The 26,858-nt window shown below is 44.6% G+C and overlaps 1 protein-coding gene across 5 annotated transcripts in view; it reads right to left on the bottom strand.

Annotated features, from left to right (window-relative positions):
• Positions 1 to 26,858, bottom strand: part of Mapre2 (microtubule-associated protein, RP/EB family, member 2) — a 141,529-nt gene that overhangs the window by 77,862 nt on the left and 36,809 nt on the right. Inside the window, exon 1 of one of the 5 annotated variants that reach the window (NM_153058.4) lies at positions 11,779 to 12,030. The exons of 3 other annotated variants lie outside the window; for them this stretch is intronic. In NM_153058.4, coding sequence (NP_694698.3) covers positions 11,779 to 11,897 — 119 coding nt within the window. In that variant the 5' untranslated portion in view covers positions 11,898 to 12,030. Of the gene's footprint in view, positions 1 to 11,778; positions 12,031 to 26,858 lie in introns of those variants that run through there. One more of the 5 variants, XM_006525745.2, reaches the window with a different exon arrangement.

Genomic DNA, 26,858 nt, shown 5'->3' with positions numbered 1-26,858 from the left:
AATGTCTCTGTTCATTGCTCATGTTGTTCAGTTAATTGTTTCAAGGCAACAAAAAAAAAAAACGGTAGTAGGTTAAATCATGACCGTTCACATAAAAAGTGGTGAATGTTTTCAACGACGGTCCAAGAAAAACACACACACAGATGAAGAAAGAAGGAGGAGGAGAAAATGAGTCCTGATTTTCTGGGAGTGTGTTGTTTGTTGGGGATTCAAAGAGAAAGGAGTCATCCCAGTGGGCTCCCTACTTAGCAGGAAAGGAAACAGGAGACCATCCTAGCATTTAAATAAAAAGCCTGTCCGCACCATAGGACCAGGGGATCACAGGATGTCCTGTCTGATAGTACTCAGCTTCCTCTCATAGAATAGACCCAGTTACAGCAAAAGGATGTCTCCACTCTGCACTCATTGTTTACTGGCCGCAGCCGGCTCAGTCCCAACTAGAACAAAGAGAACCACCTTCTAGCAGTAAAGGGAGACTACAGGTGAGGTGGGGTGAGAAGGGAAGGGCAGCAGATACGGAGGGAATGTGTTCTAGCAGACTGTAAACAGGCATGGAAAAAGCTCAAGCCCTAACAGGACAAAACAAACAAGCACTCCCTCAAATCAGAGGGACTAAGGGGTGGTGTCCGCCGCAGAATTTCAAACGAGGGGCAGTCGCTGTTCAGTTCTCCAGGCAAGTTTTTGCAAACAGGCAAATAGCTCCTTGTTGGCTTTAAAGGCACTAGAAACTGTCTCTACACACATTTTACTCTTTAACACTAATAGTAGAACCTTTGATCTCCTGTAAAAGGGCCCACAACATAAAGGAGAGATTATCTACATAATTACAGTATCCTCCACAGAAATAAAAGGGCAGTGCATGCCTGTCAGGATAGGAAAAAAAAAAAAAAAACAGCTCCCAAACCTATACCTCCATGTGGCACTGAAAAAGTAGATTTAGTCGTTTTTCTAAGTTACCATAATAATTGTGTTACAGTTTCCTGCCTATTCATAGTGCCACTGGATGCATGCAGGCTGAGCATCCCTAATCCCCAAATGCTCCAGAACCTAACATATTGGGGCACTGACCGGGTGTCTGAGTCTTGGAGCAGGGATGCTCTTGCAGTGGGCTCTGGAGGCAGCCCAGATCCAAATACACGGGAACTGGGAACTGGTTGTGCTACCAGGGATTCTGCACGAGGGCATCTTAGCCTGCACTTAAACGCTGGCAAGCAGGACTGGAGAGATGGCTCAGTGGTTAAGAGCACTGACTGTTCTTCCAAAGGTTCTAAGTTCAATTCCCAGTGACTACATGGTGGTTCACAACCATCTATAACGGGATCCGATGCCCTCTTCTGGTGTGTCTGAAGGCGGCTACAGTGTACTCACATACAATAAAATATATAAATTTTTATTAAAAAAAAAAAGCTGACAAGCAGTACTGCTGCAGTCTGTGGACAGAGGACAGAAGCAGCCTTTCTTCTTGAAGGATCTAAGTGCAGGTGTAAAACAAAAACCCATCCGCATTAAAATCTAAACAGACTACATTTAAGTATTTAAAATATACTTTGTTTTTTGTTCTGTTTCAAGACAGGGTTTCTCTGTGTAGCCCTGGCTGTCCTGGAACTCCCTCTGTAGTCCAGGCTAGCCTCGAACTCCGAGATCCACCTGCTTTGGCCTCCTCAGTGCTGGGACTAAAGGTGTGTGCCACCACTGCCTGGCTTAAAATATACTTCTATCCACCTTCTTGTATAATGACTTCTAAAACTGGGCTAAAGAATTGGACATGTCATTAAAGAAAGTACTCAGTCAATAAGCACACAGAAAGATTCTCAACATCAGTCATCAAGCAAACCCCTCTACGCCCCATGCTCTAAATCTGACAGAGTGACAGGACACGTCGGCAAAGGCTCTGGCAGAATGGGAGATGGCACAACTGCTCTTGAGAAACTGCTCTCATGTTAAACCTTGGGGCCAGGGGCTCTGTTGTTTAAGAGCACTTGCTGAGCAAGAATGAACACCAGCATTCTCAATACCCACACAGAGGGCCAGGCGTGGTGGCATGGTGCACGCTTTTAATTCCAGAGCTGGGGAGGTGGAGACAAGCAGATGCTGGCACTCACTGGTTAGCCAGCATAGCCCTCTAGGTGAGTTTCAGGGCTAGTGAGAGACCATCTTTTAAAAACAAGGTTGCAAGTCCCTCAGAAACACTTGAGGTTGGTCTCTGGTGCGCCCCCCCCCCCAATACAGTTAAACACAATCATTTCACTCCTAGGCATTTATGAGAGACATGAAATATGTCCCACAAAGATTTCTACATGAATGTTTACCAGAGCTTTACCTGTAACCACCTCAAACTGGAAATGCCAATGTTTAGCAACTGGTGAGTGCATAAACAAACTGTGGAGTGCCCCATGATGGAGTGCTACTCAATGTGAAAGAGGAAGGAGCTATACAACTGTAGATGCAGCCAAAATGGATGGATCTCAAACTCATGCCACAGAGTCAAAACAGCCAGACGCTGTTCTATTTCACACCAGTTGATAGAAAGTGACTCAGGCGGTTCCTGGGGCTGCAGAGAGTGGAAACACAGGCTGCAGAGGGCACAAAGAAATTTGGGAGCCGTGATGGATAGCCAAACCCACTGAACTATACACTTAAAATAGATATAGCTTATTGTTTCTTTATGAATTCTTAATGAGGCCAACGGAGGGATTTTTTTTTAAAGAGCATCTGCTGTGTGTCATGTATTGTGCCAGGTATTTAGGGCACAAAGATCACAGACTGTAAAGACAGGTAAAAAGTCGCAGACTCAAACTAGTAACTAGCATTCTCTCCAGGACTGACTTTGCCCCAGGCAACTGCAGGGTTCTTTATATTCCTAGCATTCAGTCCCACATGACAACCCTGTGAGGTTGGTGCTGTTAGCTCCCTGGGTATGGAGGAAAATGATGCTTAAAGAGGCAGATGGCATTTGTCCTGAGTGAGGCTGTGACAGAGACTGTCTTATGCCAGAGCCCCAAGTGGCTTGCTGGCTGGGCATTCTGAGCATCTCATCAGACCACAATATTTGGAAGGAAGGACGTGCCAAACCTGGACAGAAACTGCACAGGAACTAAGGAAGTAGAAGCAGTCAGTGTTGCTTGTGGGACATCTTAAAGTCACTGCCACGTGCCTTTCAAAAATTCCAGGGCAAGAAAATCAGTTCCCCAAATACAGACACTTGTGGATTTATCCTGAGTTCTAGGCCCTCATATGAGAACTCAGGGAGGCCCACTTGGTCTACCTGGCCTGGGGCCATGCCCAGCCTAGGTCATTTACTGCTTACCGCTTGCTACTCTAGAACTGCTGGAGCAGAGAGAGAGAGAGACAGATAGACAGACAGAGACAGACAGTGCAAGCGGTGATGGAAGCCACACACACTGGCTCCAGAAACCCTGAGCCTTCTTCACACCTCACATACTGCCTTTGAGAACCCTGCCCTCCCAGGACCCCTGCATCCATCTGCTTCCTCCTTTTCTAGCAGAGTCCTTCTGGTTACACACTCCAAGGTCTGTTTATTTCAATACAGACAGTGGGCAGGTCCACAGTGAAGTTATTGCACGCAAAGCTGTCCTTTGTTTCTTAACTGGCAGTGTCCCTGGGGATGCTCTCAGACTTCATCCAGCCTGCTGGGTGAGGAGGCTGCCTGTGCAGGAAAGCATGCTCTGAGTGGATGGATGGATGCCTGCTTGGCCATCATCACAGGATCTAGGGGTTACTCTAGGGTCAGATACTGATATTCATTCTCTCTCTCCCACCCCCCTCCCCTCCACCCTTTCTCTCTCTCTCATTCTGTGTGTGTTTAACTGCCCTAAAATGGGAGATTAGGCGAATCAGAAGTGACAAAAATGGCAGTTCCTTGTCCTTGAACAATGTCAGGACCCCACACAGCACCTGACAAACAGCAGGTGCTCAATAAACAAGAAGAAAATGAAACTGCAAAGAGGATATTGAAAAATAATCCTCATGAAGGATTACTGTGCAGTTAGGCTAAGATTCGCTGAGCATACTAAGCAGGCTGGACTCACCCCCGAACCCAGTAGTGTGCCCTGGAGAAAGCGAAATGAAGTTAGGACGATGGTGGCTCCCTCGGTTTGAAACCTCAGGGCAGATGGGGGTGGGGCACTGCTCATCAGTGACTTGGGGTACTCTAACATACGAACCGTACTTATGCAGCTGGTGTGATGGCTCAGTTGGGGAAACACTAGCTGTGTCAACCAAGCTACCTAAGTTTATCCCTGGAACCCAGTTAAAGGAGGAAAGAGGGAACAGGCCATACAAAACTGTCCTTTGACTTCCACAAGTATGCATGTGCACACAGGCATATGTACACACAAACACACATACACTAGACACATAATAACAAATTTTAAATCTTAGCTGGACAATGGTGGCACATACCTTTAACCCCAGCACTAGGGAGGCAGAGGCAGGTAGGTCTCTGAGTTCTAGGCCATCCTGGTCTACCCAGAGAATTTCAGGACAGCCAGGGCTACATAGAGAAACCCGGTCTCAAAAACAATCAAAACCAAAACAAGCAAACAAACTAGTAAACTTTTTTTTTTTAAAGTGGTCTTTGCAGGTGGACCAGAATGGAACATGCTTGTAACTCCAGCACTTGGGAAATAGAAAGAAAGTCAAGGAACTCAAGACCAGACTTAAATATATGGAGAATTTCAGGCCAGTCTGGACTACATAAGACCTTGGTTCAAAATAGGAGGTGGGAGTCAGGGAGGCAAAGAAACAGCTTAGCTGGTGAAGTCCTTGTCATAAAAGGAAAAAACCTGAGTTTGATCCCCAGCGCCCACAAAAAAGTAGGGTGTGGTAGCACATGTCTATACTTTCAGTGTCAAAGGGGTGGAGACGGGAAGCTCCCTGGGGCTTGCTGGCTAGGTCTGATAGAATCTGATGAGCCACTGTCAGCCATACCCCAGAATGAAACAGACACATGGGTCTTCTCTGGGGCCATGTGTGGGTATCTCTCCACCAAGCTTCTCTCCTTGCTGCTGCCTAGGCATCTGCCCTCCCTCTGACAGTGAGGTGCTGGCATTATTGACCCTGGATTCTAAGGGCCCCATAAGCAGACTGGCAGAGAGAAGGAAGTTTGTTTGCTAAAGGGAAAAACTGGGGTTAAATATTAACATAATGGCACCTGTGTAAAGTTCAATGAGGGCAACTTAAGGTGTTTCACCATTTCTAGGCTGGAAACATGTCTGGGCACCCTAGAATGACGGGAGGGGAGTGGCAAGGACTGTGGCAGGGAGGAGCCCATTTCAGTGATGCCACCTTATTGTGATTTGTGTGTCACTAACTACAAGGCTTACAGTTATCATGGTGGGCTCATAAGAAAAGAACACCAGTGTTCATATTCAGAGTGAAGAGTGAGCATAAGAGAGTCTTCACCATGCCTCCGACATCTCTGAAGACTACCTCAGAGCGATGCCAGGGCTGGCTGGCACTAAATAAAGAACAAGCAATTGACAGCTTTAAAGTGAACCAAAACAAAGTAAGAAGTATTGCAGACCATCCAAGGTATTTCAGAAGAGGCTCTTTTTATCATTTGGGCAGGCAACAGCAAGTATTGACCGGAATCCTCAAGGTCAATTCTGTGTGTGTGTGTGTGTGTGTGTGTGTGTGAGAGAGAGAGAGAGAGAGAGAGAGAGATTGCTATGTTGCTTAGGCTGGCAGCAAATTTAAGATCTTCTTTTTTCTGCATCCCTTGTGCCAAGATTACAGACAACACTTCCTCGTATGCACCCCTATACATAATTAAAATTTAGATGTCCACGAGTTCTGTCCCATAGAATGTCATACATGCCAAAATGACTTCAGAACAGAACAACAGTGTTGGTATTGAAAATGCAGAGTTCTGCCAGTGTGCATCTGTACATGAGCTACAAGTCCATATGCATGTGCACAATGAATACAAATGATTTTTCCTCCTTAAGTCCCTTGCTTACATCCTTTTCTATTCCAAAGTCATGCCCCAAATCAGATTTTTGTGGTCCAGTTACTGAACCTGATGGAACCATGCTCGATGTAGACACATGAGGAACTGAGTTTGAACTCTATTTTCTTAACTAGCTAAACACTGAGGGGCACCACCACTAAAAGCTGCCATCAATTCGACCACCCTATATATCTGTCACCAACTCCTACTTCAGAAGAAAGAAAAGACCTTTAAGAAAATCTGTCCTGGTTCAAGTGAGTAAAATCCTAACTGACACGGGGCGACTTGATATGGAAAATACATACATGAATTTTTTTTTTTTTTGGTAATTTATCAAAAGACTTCTTTTGCCCTGGTCTATAAAAGCTTGTTCAGTCTTACCTTACTGATTATTTTCATTAAAATTAAACAGTCCATCTTTGGAGATGCAACTAGCAAAATTTTGCTTCATTAAGCAAAAGTTGTGTAACATTTAATTTCTCATTGCATAAATGGATTGGGATTTCCACTTGAGAAGAATTCTCTCCAAACAGTAATAAATAGCAAGGGCCAACGATATGAAGGGAGACTCTGGAGATGAGTTGAGAAGTAAGGCTTACAGAACACCAGAGGGGTGTGCTCCCCGGGTCATAAGAGACCAGTGCATCCGATACCGGCTGAGTATATTAGAATTTCATAGTCATACAGCTGAAGGATAGATAGCCTGAAAGCATTGTCTTCTTTTTCTGTGTTGAGATAGGGGCTCACATAGCCTAAGCCACCCTTGAACTTCTGATCATCCTGTCTTGGGTGTTGGGATTACAGCTGCGCACTGCCAGATCCAGCTTTTGAAAGTAGTCTAATATATTTCATTGTGGAAATGTTATTTTTCCTAAAAGGGTTGCAAATTTATTTGTCCTTGAAAGTGAAACCAACAAAATTTAAGCCATGATCAGATGACACAGGGTAAACTTTCAGGCCACTCTTGTGACCTCCATCAAGATGACATGCTGGGACTGGATCGCCTTCCTGGGCCACACCTATCCCTCCTCCTGCATTTCTCACACTGATGATATACCAGGTACTCTGTTCTCAGTTCTTGCTGATCGATCGAGACACAGTGGCTCAGATACATTAGCCCCTTAATCAGACTGCCAGTCAGGAAGTGACCCCAGTTCCTGTCCCTTTATGAGGCTTGCTGCTTTCTTTGCTTCTCCATCAGGATAGAAGCCCTGAGCCAGGCAATGGCTATTTCCCTTGTCCTTGCCCCCTGCTGATTAGGAGTCTTGAGTTTTCTCACTGAAAACTGAAGATATCTTCTCTTTCTTTGAGTCACTGTGGGCTCAGGAAATGCAAACCACTATTGCTAGCCGACTAAGCAAAATATTGACAGCAATGTAAATCTGATGCAGGAGGAGCTGCTTCTATCCCTGGCTTTGTTAGCACTCAACATTCTCCAAGGGGCATTTAGCTCAGATGCTGACCAGAGAAGACAATCAAATATGGACTGAATTTTCCGATCCAAATGGACTATTTGTGTCTTTCCCAGTAGTTGTCCCTCCTTCCTTTTGAGGGATTATTTGTTTCAGTATTACATGGTCCCTAGGGACAGAAAAGATGCTGCATTTGGAAAGCAAACCCGAATCCAGAGGGGGAGCTCACGCCGCAGCTCCACTGAGATCCTGTGCCACAAACGGACACCACGGAGCAGGCCAGCTTCTCCCCGAAGGCACGGCATGCACACCCCTCTCACAGAGGCTCTGAGGAAGACCCCAAACCAAGACTCAGCGTTGAGCCACCCAGCACGGCATTAAGTAGCACTAAGTCAAATATTAAGGACAAAACCCAGTATTTGTAAAAGCCTCCTTTGACACTAATCCACAGACAGATAATGGAGACAGGCAAGGTCAGACCTTTGCTGTGTGTAACTGCTGCTCTAGGGGTATCGCTGAAATGCACACCCTGGTAACGTGAGGCATATTACCATAGCTCCTACTGACTGGAACACACTTCACAATCAGACATTTTCTACATCTGCACACGGGACATTTCTCTATGTTCCCAACAACAGCTTGCTTTAAAAAAACAAAACAAAACAAAACAAAACAAAATAAAAGTGCCAAAAGCCAGATGTTGTAAGTGAATATTTTGGGCTAACACTTTACTTCTGCTTTTCTTTACAGTTCACTTCCTGGGGCCGAGTAAAATTTTTTTTTTAAAGCATTCAGACACACGTGCTACCGTAGCTGGAACACCCATTCTGAGACAGCCCTCTCTATACGCTCATTCTCAAAAGCCTGGACTATGCAAACAACGATGCGTTGGGCAGAAGGCCAGTTAATAAATCTCATTTCCGACCGGCATCTGTGTGGAGCGGAGCTGTAGGGAGTAGCCTCTCCAGGGAGTCCAGACCTCGACTCATTCGCTCTCTGAATTAAAGAGTGTCACCTCGGATGGCCCTCACCACATTTATTTTTTAAACAGCTCTTAAAATATATGGATTCCTAACTGCAATGGGGAACTTGGGCCGGGAGATGCTCTCTTATGTAGTAGTTGTAGAAATGTGTGCAGGCAGCTTTACTGGGCCATTTTGGTACTTCATTGCTTTAAATGTAATTTTAAACACAAGGCTGATTTTTTTTTTTTTAAGAGAAGCTTGCTGTTGTAATTAAAGTGCACAGGGGTTTTGATAATGATTTGTTATCTATTTGACTCCAGGCACTGATGCCTGACTTATGATGTCCACACCAGAACATCACCTCATTTTTATGGTGAACAGTATGGTAGTTGGCCCTGGGGGATGGCTCAGTTGGTAAAGATGCTAGCCTCTAAGCCCAGAGACTGAGTTTGATCCCTAGAACCTACACGGTGGACGGACAGAACACACTCAGACAAGGCTGTCATCTATGGCACGTGCACCCACCCTCATCCCTCGTGGGAGGCCATCATCTCTTCTAGGTGTCCACACCGTCTCTTGTCTGAAGCGCCAGCAAGGTCAGGCGTATTCCAGTCTAAGCTCCTGAGAATGCCCCCCTCCCACTTTAGTAACAAAGCATTTGTTTACATACCTACATGCCTGCACTGAGGATGAAACCCACGGCTTTAGCAGCTAACTCCACATCTCTTGAGGAATAAAATTACATGGCCTAGAGTGATAGTGTAACCGTTTAAAGGCATTGGCTGCTCTTACAGAGGACCAGGGTTCAATTCCCTGTAATCACAACTGTCTATCACTGTCTATAATCTGCCAGCCTCTTCTGGCCTCAGAGGGCATTAATGAATGTGGCACATAGACATACATGCAGGCAAAATAGCACAAAATGAAAAAAAAAAAAAAAAGAACATAAATCCTTCATTGTAAGCAGCAATGTCAGGAAAGAAAGCCTGACATAAGAGCTGCTAGAGTCTACCTAGGTACCAGGGAAGCAGCCAGGAGCAGAATTGCTGCTGGTCTTGCCAGGACCTTCAGTACATTAAGGATCCCCCAGGGACTGCACAGAAAACTTGCAGGCATATCTCATTGCTGAGTGCTACCTCAAGCCTACAGCCAAGGTCAAACTTTTACTTTGGTTAAATCTCTATTGTGGCTTTCAAACTGCCTTCCAAGTTTCCTCAGCAATCAGATGGCTACATTATTCCAGTCTTGGGATGCCAAAAGAATGATGGAATGCTTCCTGGACAGAAAAACGTGTCACATTCTTTCCTTCCCTCAGGTCTCTCCAAAAAACACGCAGTAGTTGTACTCTGTTGCTCATTCACTTTAAAGAGAGCAGAGCAAGGGGAACATCCAGTGTGTCTGCTTCCAAGCGTGGTCCGTGCATCATTCAGCACAAATGGGACCATGAGGACAGACAGCTCTCTTCAGTGGGTCCATGGCATCTCTGCCTATAGCACCCAGCAATCATGTTCTGTAAAATGCAAACACAAGGATGCTTCCAGTAAAGCGCTTGCCTAGTCAGATCTTTACTAAAATTCAGGCTTTTCTCTTTTGAATTTTATGTAATTTCAGGCGCCTCCATAGGAAATCAAAACGCAAAGCAGAAATCACTTAATAACCGGGAGGAATAAGTCAAGTTAAAAACACAAATTCAGTTTCATTTAAAAGCAATGCCTTTTTTTTCTTTCACAAGACAGCCCTGTTTGACCTTCTGTCAAATAGTTTTCCATTACCACTTTGAGTTGGTTCACATGAGTAATAAAATCCAACTAGGCAACTTCCTCTGGCCCACGTGGTACAGTGTGTACTCCATCCTAGGGGCAGCAGCTACTGACAGAGCAGGGGCTGAGTCACTTAGGAAACAGGACTTCAAGTGTGTCGCCTCTAAGAACGGTTCGTGAAAGCACAGCAACCTGTTCTGTTCATTTCTAAATTCTCTTTTTAGGTTTTGAGGTGGATGTTCCCAGTGGAGAACGGTAAGGAGGAGACAGAATTTCAAACTGCAAGATCCCCAAGAGGGAGAGTCTCAGAAGTTGAGGATGAGCCGTGGCTTACATTAGGAGAAAAACAAGCTGTAATCTTTAAGGATGCTGTGCAGGCTCTATTTATTGGAACCATAAGACGTGAGCCTTGGTGACCTAATGGGTACAGCCAAAATTAACTTTAAGTATTTATATAACTGCCAGAGATGACAGGGCAAAGGGTTGCTTTTAACACTCCCCTCCCTTTTTGAGTCAACAAATGGAGTCTCTACTTAAAGGAAAGGAAATCTACTTTATGATATGCATATAGAATTTGAACACAGAATACTCCACCCATAATATAATTTGGAAATTCAGATGGAAGGTTTATTTTTTTAAAAAAGAGTTATTTCCTGTTGCTCACTGGCTGAGAGGATGCATCTTACAGGTATGTGTGCTCTACTTTAAAGCAAAAGCATCGTTGATGGTTATAAAGGTTACGTTTAAAAATAACCACCTTAGTACAAAAGAACTTCAGAGGAAAAAGCTATCTGTCTCCCTGTAAGTCTGGCCTTGAGCTGCCTAAGACCCACGTTCTCGGCATCACATTGTTATCCTTATCAAACAATGCAAACAATTTTAATGAGCTTATCTATGGGAACATATTGCCAGATATGTTAATGCAAAATAGATGCCAACAGCACAGGCAACTCATTAATCAAAAAGCTCACAATACAATACAATGCATTCCCATCCTCAAATCAGACCTCAGCAAAACATCAGGCATCACCTTCTACTGTAAATAAGAAAGAAGGGCTCCCCCACCCATGCAGAGACCATAAAACTCTTCAGAAAATGCGTAGCGGCGCCGGTTTTTGTTTTTTTGTTTTTTTGTTTTCTCCTAGATCCGAAACAGTCCAGTCTCTTTCTAATCAGCCTAGACTTCTATGGAGAGAATTTTGGTGAATGTCTGACACTGTGACCTCTGCTGTCAATCCTTGCACCAATCAGCGCTCAGAATTCTTACAAAGCTCCATCAATCTGGTGGTTTAACATCACACACTGCAGCTTCATCTAGAGGATTCCATCTTTTCCTGCATGCTCCCCAGGTTAAGCGCAAGCGCGCTCCTCACCATCCTCCCTTTCTCGCCATTCTCCGGTTTGTTTGCTCCTTTAGTGCCCGCCACCTAATGGTTCCTTTAAATGCTAAAAGGGAAAGAGGAGAGGAAGTGCAGAGCTTATGTCCTTTCGGGGATGCGGGAAGATGGCATGCAGGAAAGAGATGGAGGGAGACCCCTTGCAGGCAGCAAACCTATCCACACGCTAAAGCCTCCATGCTCACGCCACCGACACGAGACCCTGCAACCAAGCAATCCCGGCCTCCGTGTTACGTAACGGGACAGACCGTCCGCAGCCTCCCGTGCCAGTACCTGTAGGACCGCTCCCCGCGCACTGTGTGCTTCCGGAAAGGAATGATAGTCCCGTTATCCTGGATGATGTCGTTGTTGTTCTCGCCATTTGGGGACAACGTTTGGGTCGGCCCGGGCATTGGCGCTCTCCCGACAGAGGGAACACACGCGGTGGCTGACTGGGGCGGAGGGTTGTGTCTCCCCGCTGCTTGCTGCTCACCCTGCAGCCGCGCTCTGCTCCAGCTCTGTGCCCGGCCCCGCCCTCCAAAGGCCACGCCCTCGAAAGCCACGCCCTCCCACGTCAGGGCGCCTGCAGCAGCGGCTGTGGCTGGTCACGTGGCTATCTGTCACCATAGCAACCCGCTAACTCGTCAGCTTGCCTAGGTTCACGCAGAGCAGCGCAGCAAGAGCGCCCCGGGCTGCAGGCTGCAGAGCAAGGGGCTGGCCGGCATCTGGCATGGACCCGCCCTGCGCCCGAATTCGAATGGCTCTTCCTCTAGCTGCTTCCTCTTGGGCCAGGCTGTCCCTGTAGCTGTACACACAAAAGGACCCATACCCAGGCCTGGGGAAGCTCCAAGGCCTCGGACAGGAAACGTGGTCAGGTTGCAAGACAAACCCACAAAGACCTGGTCGTTAGCTTCTAGAAAAGGTGGGGGACTAAAGGGGTTAAGTTTTCCCGCGTCCTCTACGCTCCAAAGCGGCTGCCTCCTGCTTAAAAGGAGCAGAAAAATGAAACCCATGAGGAAGCTGCATCTTCTAAGACCATACTGTGAGGACGACCGTTGCAAATTAAATGACTCTATGCAAAAGAATTCCCCAAGAGGGCTTAAAAAATTATTTATGTAACCACCAGTTTACAGTATTACCATTACAGGAGACTTTTTTTCTTCTTTTTTTCTTTTTTAAGCAGGCTCTTGGTAGGTCTAGGCTGGTTTTGAACATATGATCACCTTGCTCAAACTCCCAAGTCCCGGATTATATTTGCCACAAAGCTCAGCTGTTGTTTAATTCTTTACCCTGCCCTCTGATTCGTATCACTGATTCTGTCCTTTATTACCACACGAATTAAACAAGTGACAACCTCATGTAACACTGGGAAAGCTCAACACTCAGGCTATTGCAGCAGTGCAATTGTTGTTTTCAAATAATTTGCCTGTAAGTCAGGAACCATTGTCCCCAATTTAAAACCCAGTAAACTAGAGATGATCACACAGGAAATGGTAAAGCCAGGCTTGCAGAAGATGTGTTATTTTTAACCAGTGTGACCACACACTATGATCTCTGATATTATAAACCTAAGTAAGAAGTGGGTATGTTAGGCACATGTCCAAAATATTGTGATGAGATGGCTGTGTATGGAATTGCACTACGCAAATTTGGTACTACACAAAGCCTGAGGATCCAGTAATAGACTCCAAACAGTCCCTGCACGGGACCAGTATTTTCTCTTCCAGAGAGAAGAGGGGCCTAAAGGATTCTCTGCTCATTAGAACATTGGCTTCTCCCATTGGAGAGAGAGGAAGAAACATCGGGGGTGTAAAGGTACCACATGAATGACGATAAACGGCCAAAAGTGGTCAGCTATGGCTATATTCCATCATAGGCCACTCTATGGCCTGTCAGCTTCCCCATTTTATGATACAGATATTAATAACAAAAATTCTGTCATTCCTGAAAATTCAACAGCATGTGTCCCCGCTTATAAGTTATTTCTGTGTCAAGCCTCTGGGACTGGAATCAAATGTTTCACAGCCCAGATGGTAATGATAATCTCAAGCAAGCCCCTCCCCATTTCCTTCTTATTTCATACTCCATTTTGGCCGGTTATTTTATTAATTTTATTTTTCTGCTTATTCAGTTACTTCCACAGGACAAAAGCTGGTCCCTTCCTCTGAATCGCTCTTATGACAGTTGCGTTTCTCATCTAGTCGGGATCCAGCTCTGACCTGAGGCTGACTGAGGTCCATGAGGAGATGCTTATGTCTGAGAAACACACCAAGCTTCATTCACGTCCAGCAACTAGCTCAAGGGGTCTGGCGATTCTATTCACACTTCCTTCTGCTACTTCTGTTGCTTGACCCACTTGTCTATTTCTCTGACTTGTTTCCTTTCACAACCGCTTTCCCTGCCGGAAAAGCAGTCAGTCAGTCTCAACGTGAAGGATGCTATCCAAGCAGCTCAAGCATTCTGTTCTCACTGTACTCTCTCAGCATGGGTTCTTTGATGGAGCTCACTTTCGCATGATCTCATATTTAAATATGTTAGACATAATTGGTGCTATGGTGAGGACTAACTTTGTCAAAATTTGAATGTATAGTTCATTAATTTAAATTCCTTTCTATCAGTAGTTTGCGAAGTAAATACTCCTACCCACTCATCCCTGTCTAGTTGTCCCAAGAGGGGACAATGGCCAAAAATTCAGTTGGGAGACTAAAAAGGGAGGGATAATGAGTCCAGCAGGGGAGAGACTCTCGGGCTCCTGTAAATCGTCCTCTATGACTTCTCTGAACCATGCTACTATAAAGGGACCCAGAGAGCTCCTGAGACAGCCACTACCCTATAAGATGCAGGGGTAACAGGGGCAATAATTTGAAAACATTAAACAGATGTGTTTCATTCCTCTCCCCACAAATCAGGTTACCTGACAGCTGTTCTTCCATTTGGCCTTGGAGGAACGAGGAAGGCAAACTCCACTTAGGAGAGAGGATGGTACAGGCTTGGGAAATTGAGTCCTGGGGTTTCCAGCAGGAAAGGTGGAAAGGGGCCATCTTTTCAAGGCCCACTTGAATGTAGGAATGAAGATTAAAACAAACAAAACAAAACAAAACAAAAACAATAAAAAACCAACCAACTGGTCTCTGGGTCTGTGTCCTAGAAGAGAGACATCAAATAGGCTGAAGGTACAGCCAAAACTAGGGGACCTTCTTTGTCTCATTTCACATTGAAAAATCTAGGAAAGGGCTACTCTTGAAAGAATGTCTCACCAATTCTTTCCATCTCAGTCTCAGTGAAGACCTCCTTGCTTGCTGATCCAGCTCATCACACTCAGTGAAAACTTTTTTTTTTTTTTTGATTTTTTGTTTTTTTGAGACAGGGTTTCTCTGTATAGCCCTGGCTGTCCTGGAATTCACTTTGTAGACCAGGCTGGCCTCAAACTCAGAAATCCGCCTGCCTCTGCCTCTCAAGTGCTGGGATTAATTTTTTTGTTTTTGAAAGAACTCTTTAACAAGCTATGGCTCCATCACAGTAGAAACCATTTTCCTAACAAGGTATGCCCCACCACAGCCCCATCATGGTGAAGTCTGATCGGATGCCCGAAGAGAAGAAAGTTCTAGAAGTTTCCATCTGCCCTCAAGGAAACAAGCAGGAGGTTGCGTGGTGAATGCTTCAGGGAGCTGAGTTTAGGGTAGTGGTGATGGCAAGGGTGTTGCCACATCAGGTGGAAAGGGACATTAACAGTTCACAGGAACTCAAATAGAAATAACTAGCCGTGAGAAAAGGAGCACGATGTCAAAGGGAGATGTTTGCAGGGGAAAAATGCTGCTAAAGACTTCAGCATAGAGCACCAACTGAAGGCCTGGATGCATTAGACCAGAATGCCTCAGCATCAGGCCACAATGCGTTGCAAACTCAAATACTGGCATGGGACCCTGAGCCCCACCTCCCTCACATTCTGGCTTTCTACAAGCTCTTCTCATCCATCCAGTCCCTGAGACTGCAGGGAAAAGGTAGAAGCTCTTAACATTTGATCATTTGTCCAAGAGATGGAGCTCAAAGGTGCCTTAACTGCAAGATGCTGTAATACTCTTTCTTGAGCTGGCAACTCACCTGGAAACTTTCTGATTCCTTAGTGCCTAGCTGGCTAAGGGAAGTCACACAGATGAAAGAAAGAAGACAGAGAGAGAGGAGAGAGAGCGGGGAGAGGGAGAGAAAAAGAGAAAGAGAGACCTGTGTACATCTGACTACAGATGACAGTTTTGCTCTGCACCCACAGGGTTATCTAAAATTGCATGCAGACCATAGTCCTAGTGCTTATGGGGTGGTGTGTGTGTGTGTGTGTGTGTGTGTGTGTGTGTATGGGGGGACATGGACCATTCCTCTCACCAAGCAGTATATTAAAGTTGAGGCTCTGGACTCAGGCAGCTGTGCTGGGCTTGGCTTGGTCACTCACTGTTATGTAATTTTAATAACTTGTTTCATATCTTTAAGATCTTGATCTCTAATCTATAAAGCAGCTGTAATAATACTGGGGTTAAACTACATAATGTCCTGAAAACACCTGCCATTGAGACAGGCATAGATCAAGTGCTATTGGAAGTATTAGTGTTTTTATTTTTATTTAACACAATTTCCTTTCTTGTGTCCTAGCAGTTGATAGAACGAGAGAGAGAGAGAGAGAGAGAGAGAGAGAGAGAGAGAGAGAGAGAGAGAGAGAGAGAGAAAACCCTCAGCTATGACCTCAAGACATTTCCAAGGCTGAGGGTAATGAACAGTGCAATGTAGTTGCAGTACACGTGCTAAGATCTGTACCAAACTCATAGTTGAATTGGGAAGGAGGGTCTGAGTTCTCTGGGTAGCTGACATCTGTCTAGGATGAGTAGCCATAACCCTATTTGATCACTCCCCGTGTGTGTGGCTCTTCTCTTAGGGAAGGGCCCTCCACTGTGGTGTTCACTGCCATGTCTGCAGGCAGAAGGCACTAAATAAATGAAATCATTCATTCATTCAGTAAATGTTTTAGGGGAGGAACAATTTGTTAGTGGTTGGATATCAGTTTCTTGCCCATCAGGTGGGATGCTTATCCAGTAGGAGGTGCTGTCATTGTAAAGAGGGATGGAATCGAGAGGAAGGATGGTGTACAAAGGCTTTTAGAGACAGGAAAGGCTGTACTTTCTGCAGAACATTGCAGACTGTTTTGCATGAAAGGTAAGCAGAGTGCACAGTGGCAGGGCCAACATGAAGAGGGGCTTCTGGCCATGCTGAAGGTGATCTGCAAACAGGAGGTACAGAAAGGGCCATTAAGGGTGAACTCTGCATACCACGTTGTGATGAGCATAGCATGTGATGCTAAATTGAAGAAGATTGGAACCAGCCCCCTAACTTAAACCAAACACACCAAAAACAAGCAAGGCTTAAACCAACAGATCAAAGGACTAGAAAAGAAAGCACACATTTGAAAATGTAAAAAAAAATGTAAATCCTTTAGGATTTGGTAGGTAAGCAGATATGGGCCAGATAATGAGTTTGAGTTAAGGGTAGGCAGCGAAGGAGACAGAAACACCTCAGATGGATCTACTTGGTGACCAAGTAGATAATAATATAATTTAACAAGCTTAGGAATACAGATTAAACTGTTCTTTTGAAAGGAAATTTTTTTGAAATGTGTTTTAGTCATAGAGAAAAACTACAGTGAGGCTTCATATGCAACAGATAGTCCTTTAATATTTGTTGAATATGTGTGGGTCTCAGTCTTATCAGATGTGTTTGATGTGGATGTACATTAATTTGTGGATAATCAATTGCTGAAGCTGCAGCCCCCACTCTTTCTCACCCAGGCAGTGAGATAAGACCCTTAGGAATTCTGTAAAGGTTGAGTGATGAAAAGCAAAATGTGAACAGGGAGTTTGCCTAGGGCTCCAAGTCCAGGAAAGAGACTTCCCAGGGAGGGACCGGGCTCCAGGGCCAAATGTCATCTAAGGCTGAATCAGATAAGAACCCAGAGAGAAGTATTTACTCTAGAACTGAGAGAGACACATTTACTCAAGAGCTGAGAGAGAAGAATTTACTCAGTTTGATAAGTTCTCAAGATATTTTTAAGGGGTAGACTTCAGATCAGATCCATCAATGAAGGCTGAAGGAAAGAAAGGCATCTTCCAAGGTGGGAGAAAATTTGCAATTCTTGCTGGGGACATGAGTTTTCCAACTAAACCAAAATCATGGAAAAGAAAGGAAAGGAAAGGAAAGGAAAGGAAAGGAAAGGAAAGGAAAGGAAAGGAAAGGAAAGGAAAGGAAAGGAAAGGAAAGGAAAGGAAAGGAAAGGTATTATTACACAGAGTTAATAGCTAATGGGGCTCTGTGAGCATTTGCCCTAAAATACTCCTTGCCATCTTAGGCCAATGCAGTAATTGATGACTATGGCTTACATACCACACACAGCTGGATTGACACCCCTTCTCAACTCTAATGGAGTTCGCATGCACACACACAAAAGAGCAAAAAACAGCGAACAAGTAAAACTGGAGGTTTTTAAATTTTATGTTTGGCAAGCAGGGTTTCTAGGGCATCCCCAGAGGACAGAGAGTCAGAGGCAGGATAATAACAGCCAAATGGGGACAGGGGAACACCATCAGATTTCATCAGCCAGACCCATGCAAAGAAGACTGGATGTGACACAAGCTAAGAGTTCTCTAGGGGTGTAGGACAGACAGCATCAACAGTTGCATATTGGCAGAAACTCTTCTCTCTCTCCCCCTCTCTTCTCTCTCTGCATTGCCTTAGATGTGAGAAATAACAAAATGATCACAGCAGAGCCAAAATGTAACAGCAGAGTTGCCTATAGCAACTCATGGACCAGGACTGGGTACGAATCTGATTCCATCCCAGAAGCTCCTCCTCATCTGCAGGCCTTCACAGGTTAAAATGTGTTTATGGACGATGGTCTTCATCACTGTCAGAGGCATTCACAGTGGTTGTACCCACCAGCTCAGGTGGGGGCTTCTCCGCATCATTATCACCTCTAGATACCGATAGGATTCCACTTAGCAGTCACCTCTGCTGCCCCAGGACGAGCCACTTCTCACGTGCTGTGCTCTATTGTATTTGTGAATGGGAAATGGGAGGTTCTGTTTACTAATGACTTAAAATATGCTACACATCCCACATTACATCAGTGAATAACATGTGCAGTCTGTTGGCTGGTGGTGTGGTCCCTAAAATCACATCAGGGATATAGAAATGGATTTGGATTTGGCTGGTGCTTCCTCTGGGCCTGATGAGAATTTTGTGATACAGGCATGCATCTGGGCTTTAGATAACACTGATAAATGTTCTCTCCCAGATTCAGAAAGGTCTCTTCAGAACCAACCTATATGAGTTTGTTCCTCTCGTAACTGGAGTTTTGTTTTGCTTGAGACAGGGTCTCACTATGTAGCTTTAGTTATCTTGGAACTCACTATAAAGATCAGGCTGGCCTCGAACTCACAGACCCACTGCCTCTGCCTCACAAGTGCTGGGGTACTGGCTTTTTTTTTTTTTGACCAAAACAAAATACTTCTCTCTCTCTCTCTCTCTCTCTCTCTCTCTCTCTCTCTCTCTCTCTCTCTCTCACCAAACTCTGGGTCTCTTTAGAAGAGCAGCAAGCACTCTTAACATCCGAGTAATCGCTCCAGCTCCTAATGCTGACTTTTGAGATCATCTATCTTTGCATATTGTTTATGAGACAAGCTGCTAGCATAGTGGATTTGTTCAGAAGGCAGGGTTTGGCAGGTTTCCTAGTATGCCAGCAAAATAACAAAATTTACATGATGCTCAAACATAGACTGGTCAGTCTACCATATACAGTAAGAGTTCAATGTTGAGCTTTATCAAATTTCCTTTTCCTTAAATTTGTAAAAGCTTAGGTCTTGCTTTTTGGAATAACTTACGGCACATGGTGTGGATGCAATTTTAAAACACTTACAGAACATTATGATTTTTGCAGTCATTCAATCAAATCTGCAATGTCAGGTTCCAGTCCATTAAATAAAATGTGTTTCTGAACTATAGCATCTGGTTAAATCTCAGAGTGTTAAACACATTTTTTCCAGAGAAATACAGAGTAATAAGCATAATGAAAATTTTATTGTAACATGAATACGAAAAACAAAGCAACCACGCTTACAGAAACCAAGGGAGCCCCACTATGGTGGCAATGTTTGCCTTAGGGTTTAACCTCTCTTTGGTGAGTATTTGTTGAGCACTTACTAAGTGCTAGGGCTAGTTTAGGCATTGATGAAACACATTTACAGACAAAAATCCCTTGCCTCACAAACTTACACCTAAGTGTAAGAATTCGAATTTGGTGGGGGTAAATAGCGATAATGAACATTATGTCAGATGGTGGTAAACTGTACAGGAAAAAATAAAGCTGGGGAAGGGGTACAGAAAAGGGATGGTTTAATTTTAAATTGACTGGCCAGTGTGAGCACTGCTGTCATGATGACATCTACCCTGCATCTTGGAAGGAAGGACAATGGGCATAGGCAAGGGCAAAGGCTCTGTGGTGGGATAATGACCCAAGGAACACTAGGAGAATCAGGTGTGTTCGCGCAGCAGAGTGTGAGCCTGCAAGTGCGCTTGCAGAGAGCAGAGAGATAGCTGTTGGAAATGAGGTCAGAAAGATCACAGAGAGGCAAGCATGTGCAGGGCTTTGAAAACTTATTGTAAAAGCTTTTGGTATAAAGCCAACATTAGAAACCACTCATATGCAGTAGTGTTAGCAGCGTGGGCACGCATGTGGAATGCTCCCTAATGTAGTAAGAACAGCACCTAATATTTCATTGCCTTTTATGGGCCAAATGCTCTGCTTTACAAGGTGTCAGGATTTTAATCCTCAAAGAAATGTCAAAGAAGGGGGCTATTTTAAGTCCCATTTGTCAAGGAGGTAACTAGCTAGATGACTTTGTGAGATCTACAGCCAGGATGTGGCAGAGCTGGGCATGAATGTGCCTGTCATATGTTCAAGGCATGTCACCTTTCACTGGGGTCTGGTTAACCTGAGAAGAGGAATGAATGCACAGTCCAGGCTGGAGAGGGGTTGGGGAGGAGCAAACAGCAGAAGGTCAGAGGCAGAAGACAGCTTAGTGTCGGTTTGTGGCACAGGCGCCGGAGGGAGCCTTCTTGGCTCCGGGACTCCGCGGAGGGCAGGCTGCACGGGTGACTGTGTGGAATACAGAGTGCCAGCTGTTTCTGGGACGGGCGAGAGAGTCGCAGAGCTTCTGGGCGGCGCCATCTTCAGCTCCAGACAGCCGGCCACCTTCCTGGTGAGAGCACGGGGGTCTGCCTGGCCTGAGAGGTTTGTGGCACAGGCGCCGGCGGGAGCCTTCTTGGCTCCGGGACTCCGCGGAGGGCAGGCTGCACGGGTGACCGTGTGGAATACAGAGTGCCAGCTGTTTCTGGGACGGGCGAGAGAGTCGCAGAGCTTCTGGGCGGCGCCATCTTTAGCTCCAGACAGCCGGCCACCTTCCTGGTGAGAGCACGGGGTCTGCCTGGCCTGAGAGGTTTGTGGCACAGGCGCCGGAGGGAGCCTTCTTGGCTCCGGGACTCCGCGGAGGGCAGGCTGCACGGGTGACTGTGTGGAATACAGAGTGCCAGCTGTTTCTGGGACGGGCGAGAGAGTCGCAGAGCTTCTGGGCGGCGCCATCTTCAGCTCCAGACAGCTGGCCACCTTCCTGGTGAGAGCACGGGGGTCTGCCTGGCCTGAGAGGTTTGTGGCACAGGCGCCGGCGGGAGCCTTCTTGGCTCCGGGACTCCGCGGAGGGCAGGCTGCACGGGTGACCGTGTGGAATACAGAGTGCCAGCTGTTTCTGGGACGGGCGAGAGAGTCGCAGAGCTTCTGGGCGGCGCCATCTTTAGCTCCAGACAGCCGGCCACCTTCCTGGTGAGAGCACGGGGTCTGCCTGGCCTGAGAGGTTTGTGGCACAGGCGCCGGCGGGAGCCTTCTTGGCTCCGGGACTCCGCGGAGGGCAGGCTGCACGGGTGACCGTGTGGAATACAGAGTGCCAGCCGTTTCTGGGACGGGCGAGAGAGTCGCAGAGATTCTGGGGTGGCACCATCCTCAGCTCCAGACAACCAGCCACCTTCCCGGCAAGAGCCACAGAGCTTCTGAGGCTGCGACATCTTCGACTCCAGACAACTGGCCACCTTCCTGGCCAAAGCAACACAGCTTCTGGGAAAGATCCTGTTTTGGGCCTTCACCTTCAGCCAGGAGGAGGTCCAAACACCAGATAACTGTACACCTTCCCTGAGAGAGGAGAGCTTGCCTACAGAGACTGCTCTGACCACTGAAACTCAGAGAAGAGAGCTTGTCTCCCACGCCTGCTGATAGAGGGTAACAAAATCAACAGAGGAACAATCTTTTAACAAAGACAACTATAACAACTAACTCCAGAGATTGCCAGATGGCGAAAGGTAAACGTAAGAATCCTACTAACAGAAGCCAGGACCACTCACCATCATCAGAACCCAGAACGCCCATTTCGCCCAATCCAGGACACCCTAACACACCTGAAAAGGTAGACCTGGATTTAAAAGCATATCTCATGATGATGGTAGAGGACATAAAGAAGGAATTCAACAACTCACTTAAAGAAATACAGGAGAACACTGCTAAAGAGTTACAAGTCCTTAAAGAAAAACAGGAAAACACTGCTAAAGAGTTACAAGTCCTTAAAGAAAAACAGGAAAACACAACCAAACAGGTAGAAGTCCTTATAGAAAAACAGGAAAACACATCCAAACAGGTGATGGAAATGAACAAAACCATACTAGACCTAAAAAGGGAAGTAGACACAATAAAGAAAACCCAAAGTGAGGCGACGCTGGAGATAGAAACCCTAGGAAAGAAATCTGGAACCATAGATGCCAGCATCAGCAACAGAATACAAGAGATGGAAGAGAGAATCTCAGGTGCAGAAGACTCCATAGAGAACATCGGCACAACAATCAAAGAAAATGGAAAATGCAAAAAGATCCTAACTCAAAACATCCAGGAAATCCAGGACACAATGAGAAGACCAAACCTACGGATAATAGGAGTGGATGAGAATGAAGATTTTCAACTCAAAGGACCAGCAAACATCTTCAACAAAATTATTGAAGAAAACTTCCCAAATCTAAAGAAAGAGATGCCCATGAACATACAAGAAGCCTACAGAACTCCAAATAGACTGGACCAGAAAAGAAATTCCTCCCGACACATAATAATCAGAACACCAAATGCACTAAATAAAGATAGAATACTAAAAGCAGTAAGGGAAAAAGGTCAAGTAACATATAAAGGCAAGCCTATCAGAATTACACCAGATTTTTCACCAGAGACTATGAAAGCCAGAAGAGCCTGGTCAGATGTTATACAGACACTAAGAGAACATAAATGCCAGCCCAGGCTACTATACCCAGCCAAACTCTCAATTACCATAGATGGAGAAACCAAAGTATTCCACGACAAAACTAAATTCACCCATTATCTCTCCACGAATCCAGCCCTTCAAAGGATAATAACAGAAAAAAAACAATACAAGGACGGGAACCACGCCCTAGAAAAAACAAGAAGATAATCCATCAACAAACCTAAAAGAAGACACCCACAAGAACAGAATGCCAACTTTAACAACAAAAATAACAGGAAGCAACAATTACCTTTCCTTAATATCTCTTAATATCAATGGACTCAATTCCCCAATAAAAAGACATAGACTAACAGACTGGCTACACAAACAGGACCCAACATTCTGCTGCTTACAGGAAACCCATCTCAGGGAAAAAGACAGACACTACCTCAGAGTGAAAGGCTGGAAAACAATTTTCCAAGCAAATGGTCTGAAGAAACAGGCTGGAGTAGCCATTCTAATATCGGATAAAATCGACTTCCAACCCAAAGTTATCAAAAAAGACAAGGAGGGACACTTCATACTCATCAAAGGTAAAATCCTCCAAGAGGAACTCTCAATTCTGAATATCTACGCTCCAAATGCAAGGGCACCCACATTCATTAAAGACACTTTAGTAAAGCTCAAAGCACACATTGCACCTCACACAATAATAGTGGGAGACCTCAACACACCACTTTCATCAATGGACAGATCGTGGAAACAGAAACTAAACAGGGACACAGTGAAACTAACAGAAGTTATGAAACAAATGGACCTGACAGATATCTACAGAATATTTAATCCTAAAACAAAAGGATATACCTTCTTCTCAGCACCTCACGGGACCTGCTCCAAAATTGACCATATAATTGGTCACAAAATAAGCCTCAACAGATACAAAAATATTGAAATTGTCCCATGTATCCTATCAGACCACCATGGCCTAAGACTGATCTTCAATAACAACATTAAGAATGGAAAGCCAACATTCACGTGGAAACTGAACAACACTCTTCTCAATGATACCTTGGTCAAGGAAGGAATAAAGAAAGAAATTAAAGACTTTTTAGAGTTTAATGAAAATGAAGCCACAACGTACCCAAACCTTTGGGACACAATGAAAGCATTTCTAAGAGGGAAACTCATAGCTCTGAGTACCTCCAAGAAGAAACGGGAGAGAGCACATACTAGCAGCTTGACAACACATCTAAAAGCTCTAGAAAAAAAGGAAGCAAATTCACCCAAGAGGAGTAGACGGCAGGAAATAATCAAACTCAGGGGTGAAATTAACCAAGTGGAAACAAGAAGAACTATTCAAAGAATTAACCAAACGAGGAGTTGGTTCTTTGAGAAAATCAACAAGATAGATAAACCCTTAGCTAGACTCACTAGAGGGCAAAGGGACAAAATCCTAATCAACAAAATCAGAAATGAAAAGGGAGACATAACAACAGATCCTGAAGAAATCCAAAACACCATCAGATCCTTCTACAAAAGCTTATACTCAACAAAACTGGAAAACCTGGACGAAATGGACAAATTTCTGGACAGATACCAGGTACCAAAGTTGAATCAGGATCAAGTTGACCTTCTAAACAGTCCCATATCCCCTAAAGAAATAGAAGCAGTTATTAATAGTCTCCCAACCAAAAAAAGCCCAGGACCAGATGGGTTTAGTGCAGAGTTCTATCAGACCTTCAAAGAAGATCTAATTCCAGTTCTGCACAAACTATTTCACAAGATAGAAGTAGAAGGTACTCTACCCAACTCATTTTATGAAGCCACTATTACTCTGATACCTAAACCACAGAAAGATCCAACAAAGATAGAGAACTTCAGACCAATTTCTCTTATGAATATCGATGCAAAAATCCTTAATAAAATTCTCGCTAACCGAATCCAAGAACACATTAAAGAAATCATCCATCCTGACCAAGTAGGTTTTATTCCAGGGATGCAGGGATGGTTTAATATACGAAAATCCATCAATGTAATCCATTATATAAACAAACTCAAAGACAAAAACCACATGATCATCTCGTTAGATGCAGAAAAAGCATTTGACAAGATCCAACACCCATTCTTGATAAAAGTTTTGGAAAGATCAGGAATTCAAGGCCCATACCTAAACATGATAAAAGCAATCTACAGCAAACCAGTAGCCAACATCAAAGTAAATGGAGAGAAGCTGGAAGCAATCCCACTAAAATCAGGGACTAGACAAGGCTGCCCACTTTCTCCCTACCTTTTCAACATAGTACTTGAAGTATTAGCCAGAGCAATTCGACAACAAAAGGAGATCAAGGGGATACAAATTGGAAAAGAGGAAGTCAAAATATCACTTTTTGCAGATGATATGATAGTATATATAAGTGACCCTAAAAATTCCACCAGAGAACTCCTAAACCTGATAAACAGCTTTGGTGAAGTAGCTGGATATAAAATTAACTCAAACAAGTCAATGGCCTTTCTCTACACAAAGAATAAACAGGCTGAGAAAGAAATTAGGGAAACAACACCGTTCTCAATAGTCACAAATAATATAAAATATCTCGGCGTGACTCTAACTAAGGAAGTAAAAGATCTGTATGATAAAAACTTCAAGTCTCTGAAGAAAGAAATTAAAGAAGATCTCAGAAGATGGAAAGATCTCCCATGCTCATGGATTGGCAGGATCAACATTGTAAAAATGGCTATCTTGCCAAAAGCAATTTACAGATTCAATGCAATCCCCATCAAAATTCCAACTCAATTCTTCAACGAATTAGAAGGAGCAATTTGCAAATTCATCTGGAATAACAAAAAACCTAGGATAGCAAAAACTCTTCTCAAGGATAAAAGAACCTCTGGTGGAATCACCATGCCTGACCTAAAGCTTTACTACAGGGCAATTGTGATAAAAACTGCATGGTACTGGTATAGAGACAGACAAGTAGACCAATGGAATAGAATTGAAGACCCAGAAATGAACCCACACACCTATGGTCACTTGATCTTCGACAAGGGAGCTAAAACCATCCAGTGGAAGAAAGACAGCATTTTCAACAATTGGTGCTGGCACAACTGGTTGTTATCATGTAGAAGAATGCGAATCGATCCATACTTATCTCCTTGTACTAAGGTCAAATCTAAGTGGATCAAGGAACTTCACATAAAACCAGAGACACTGAAACTTATAGAGGAGAAAGTGGGGAAAAGCCTTGAAGATATGGGTACAGGGGAAAGATTCCTGAACAGAACAGCAATGGCTTGCTCTGTAAGATCGAGAATTGACAAATGGGACCTAATGAAACTCCAAAGTTTCTGCAAGGCAAAAGACACCGTCAATAGGACAAAAAGACCACCAACAGATTGGGAAAGGATCTTTACCTATCCTAAATCAGATAGGGGACTAATATCCAACATATATAAAGAACTCAAGAAGGTGGACTTCAGAAAATCAAATAACCCCATTAAAAAATGGGGCTCAGAACTGAACAAAGAATTCTCACCTGAGGAATACCGAATGGCAGAGAAGCACCTGAAAAAATGCTCAACATCCTTAATCATCAGGGAAATGCAAATCAAAACAACCCTGAGATTCCACCTCACACCAGTCAGAATGGCTAAGATCAAAAATTCAGGTGACAGCAGATGCTGGCGTGGATGTGGAGAAAGAGGAACACTCCTCCATTGTTGGTGGGATTGCAGGCTTGTACAACCACTCTGGAGATCAGTCTGGCGGTTCCTCAGAAAACTGGATATAGTACTACCGGAGGATCCAGCAATACCTCTCCTGGGCATATATCCAGAAGATGCCCCAACTGGTAAGAAGGACACATGCTCCACTATGTTCATAGCAGCCTTATTTATAATAGCCAGAAGCTGGAAGGAACCCAGATGCCCCTCAACAGAGGAATGGATACAGAAGATGTGGTACATCTACACAATGGAGTACTACTCAGCTATTAAAAAGAATGAATTTATGAAATT

The sequence above is a fragment of the Mus musculus genome, chromosome 18 (assembly GCF_000001635.26).
Source record: "Mus musculus strain C57BL/6J chromosome 18, GRCm38.p6 C57BL/6J".
In the NCBI taxonomy this organism is placed as follows: Eukaryota; Metazoa; Chordata; class Mammalia; order Rodentia; family Muridae; genus Mus; species Mus musculus.
This window is presented reverse-complemented; position numbering and strand designations above follow the sequence as displayed.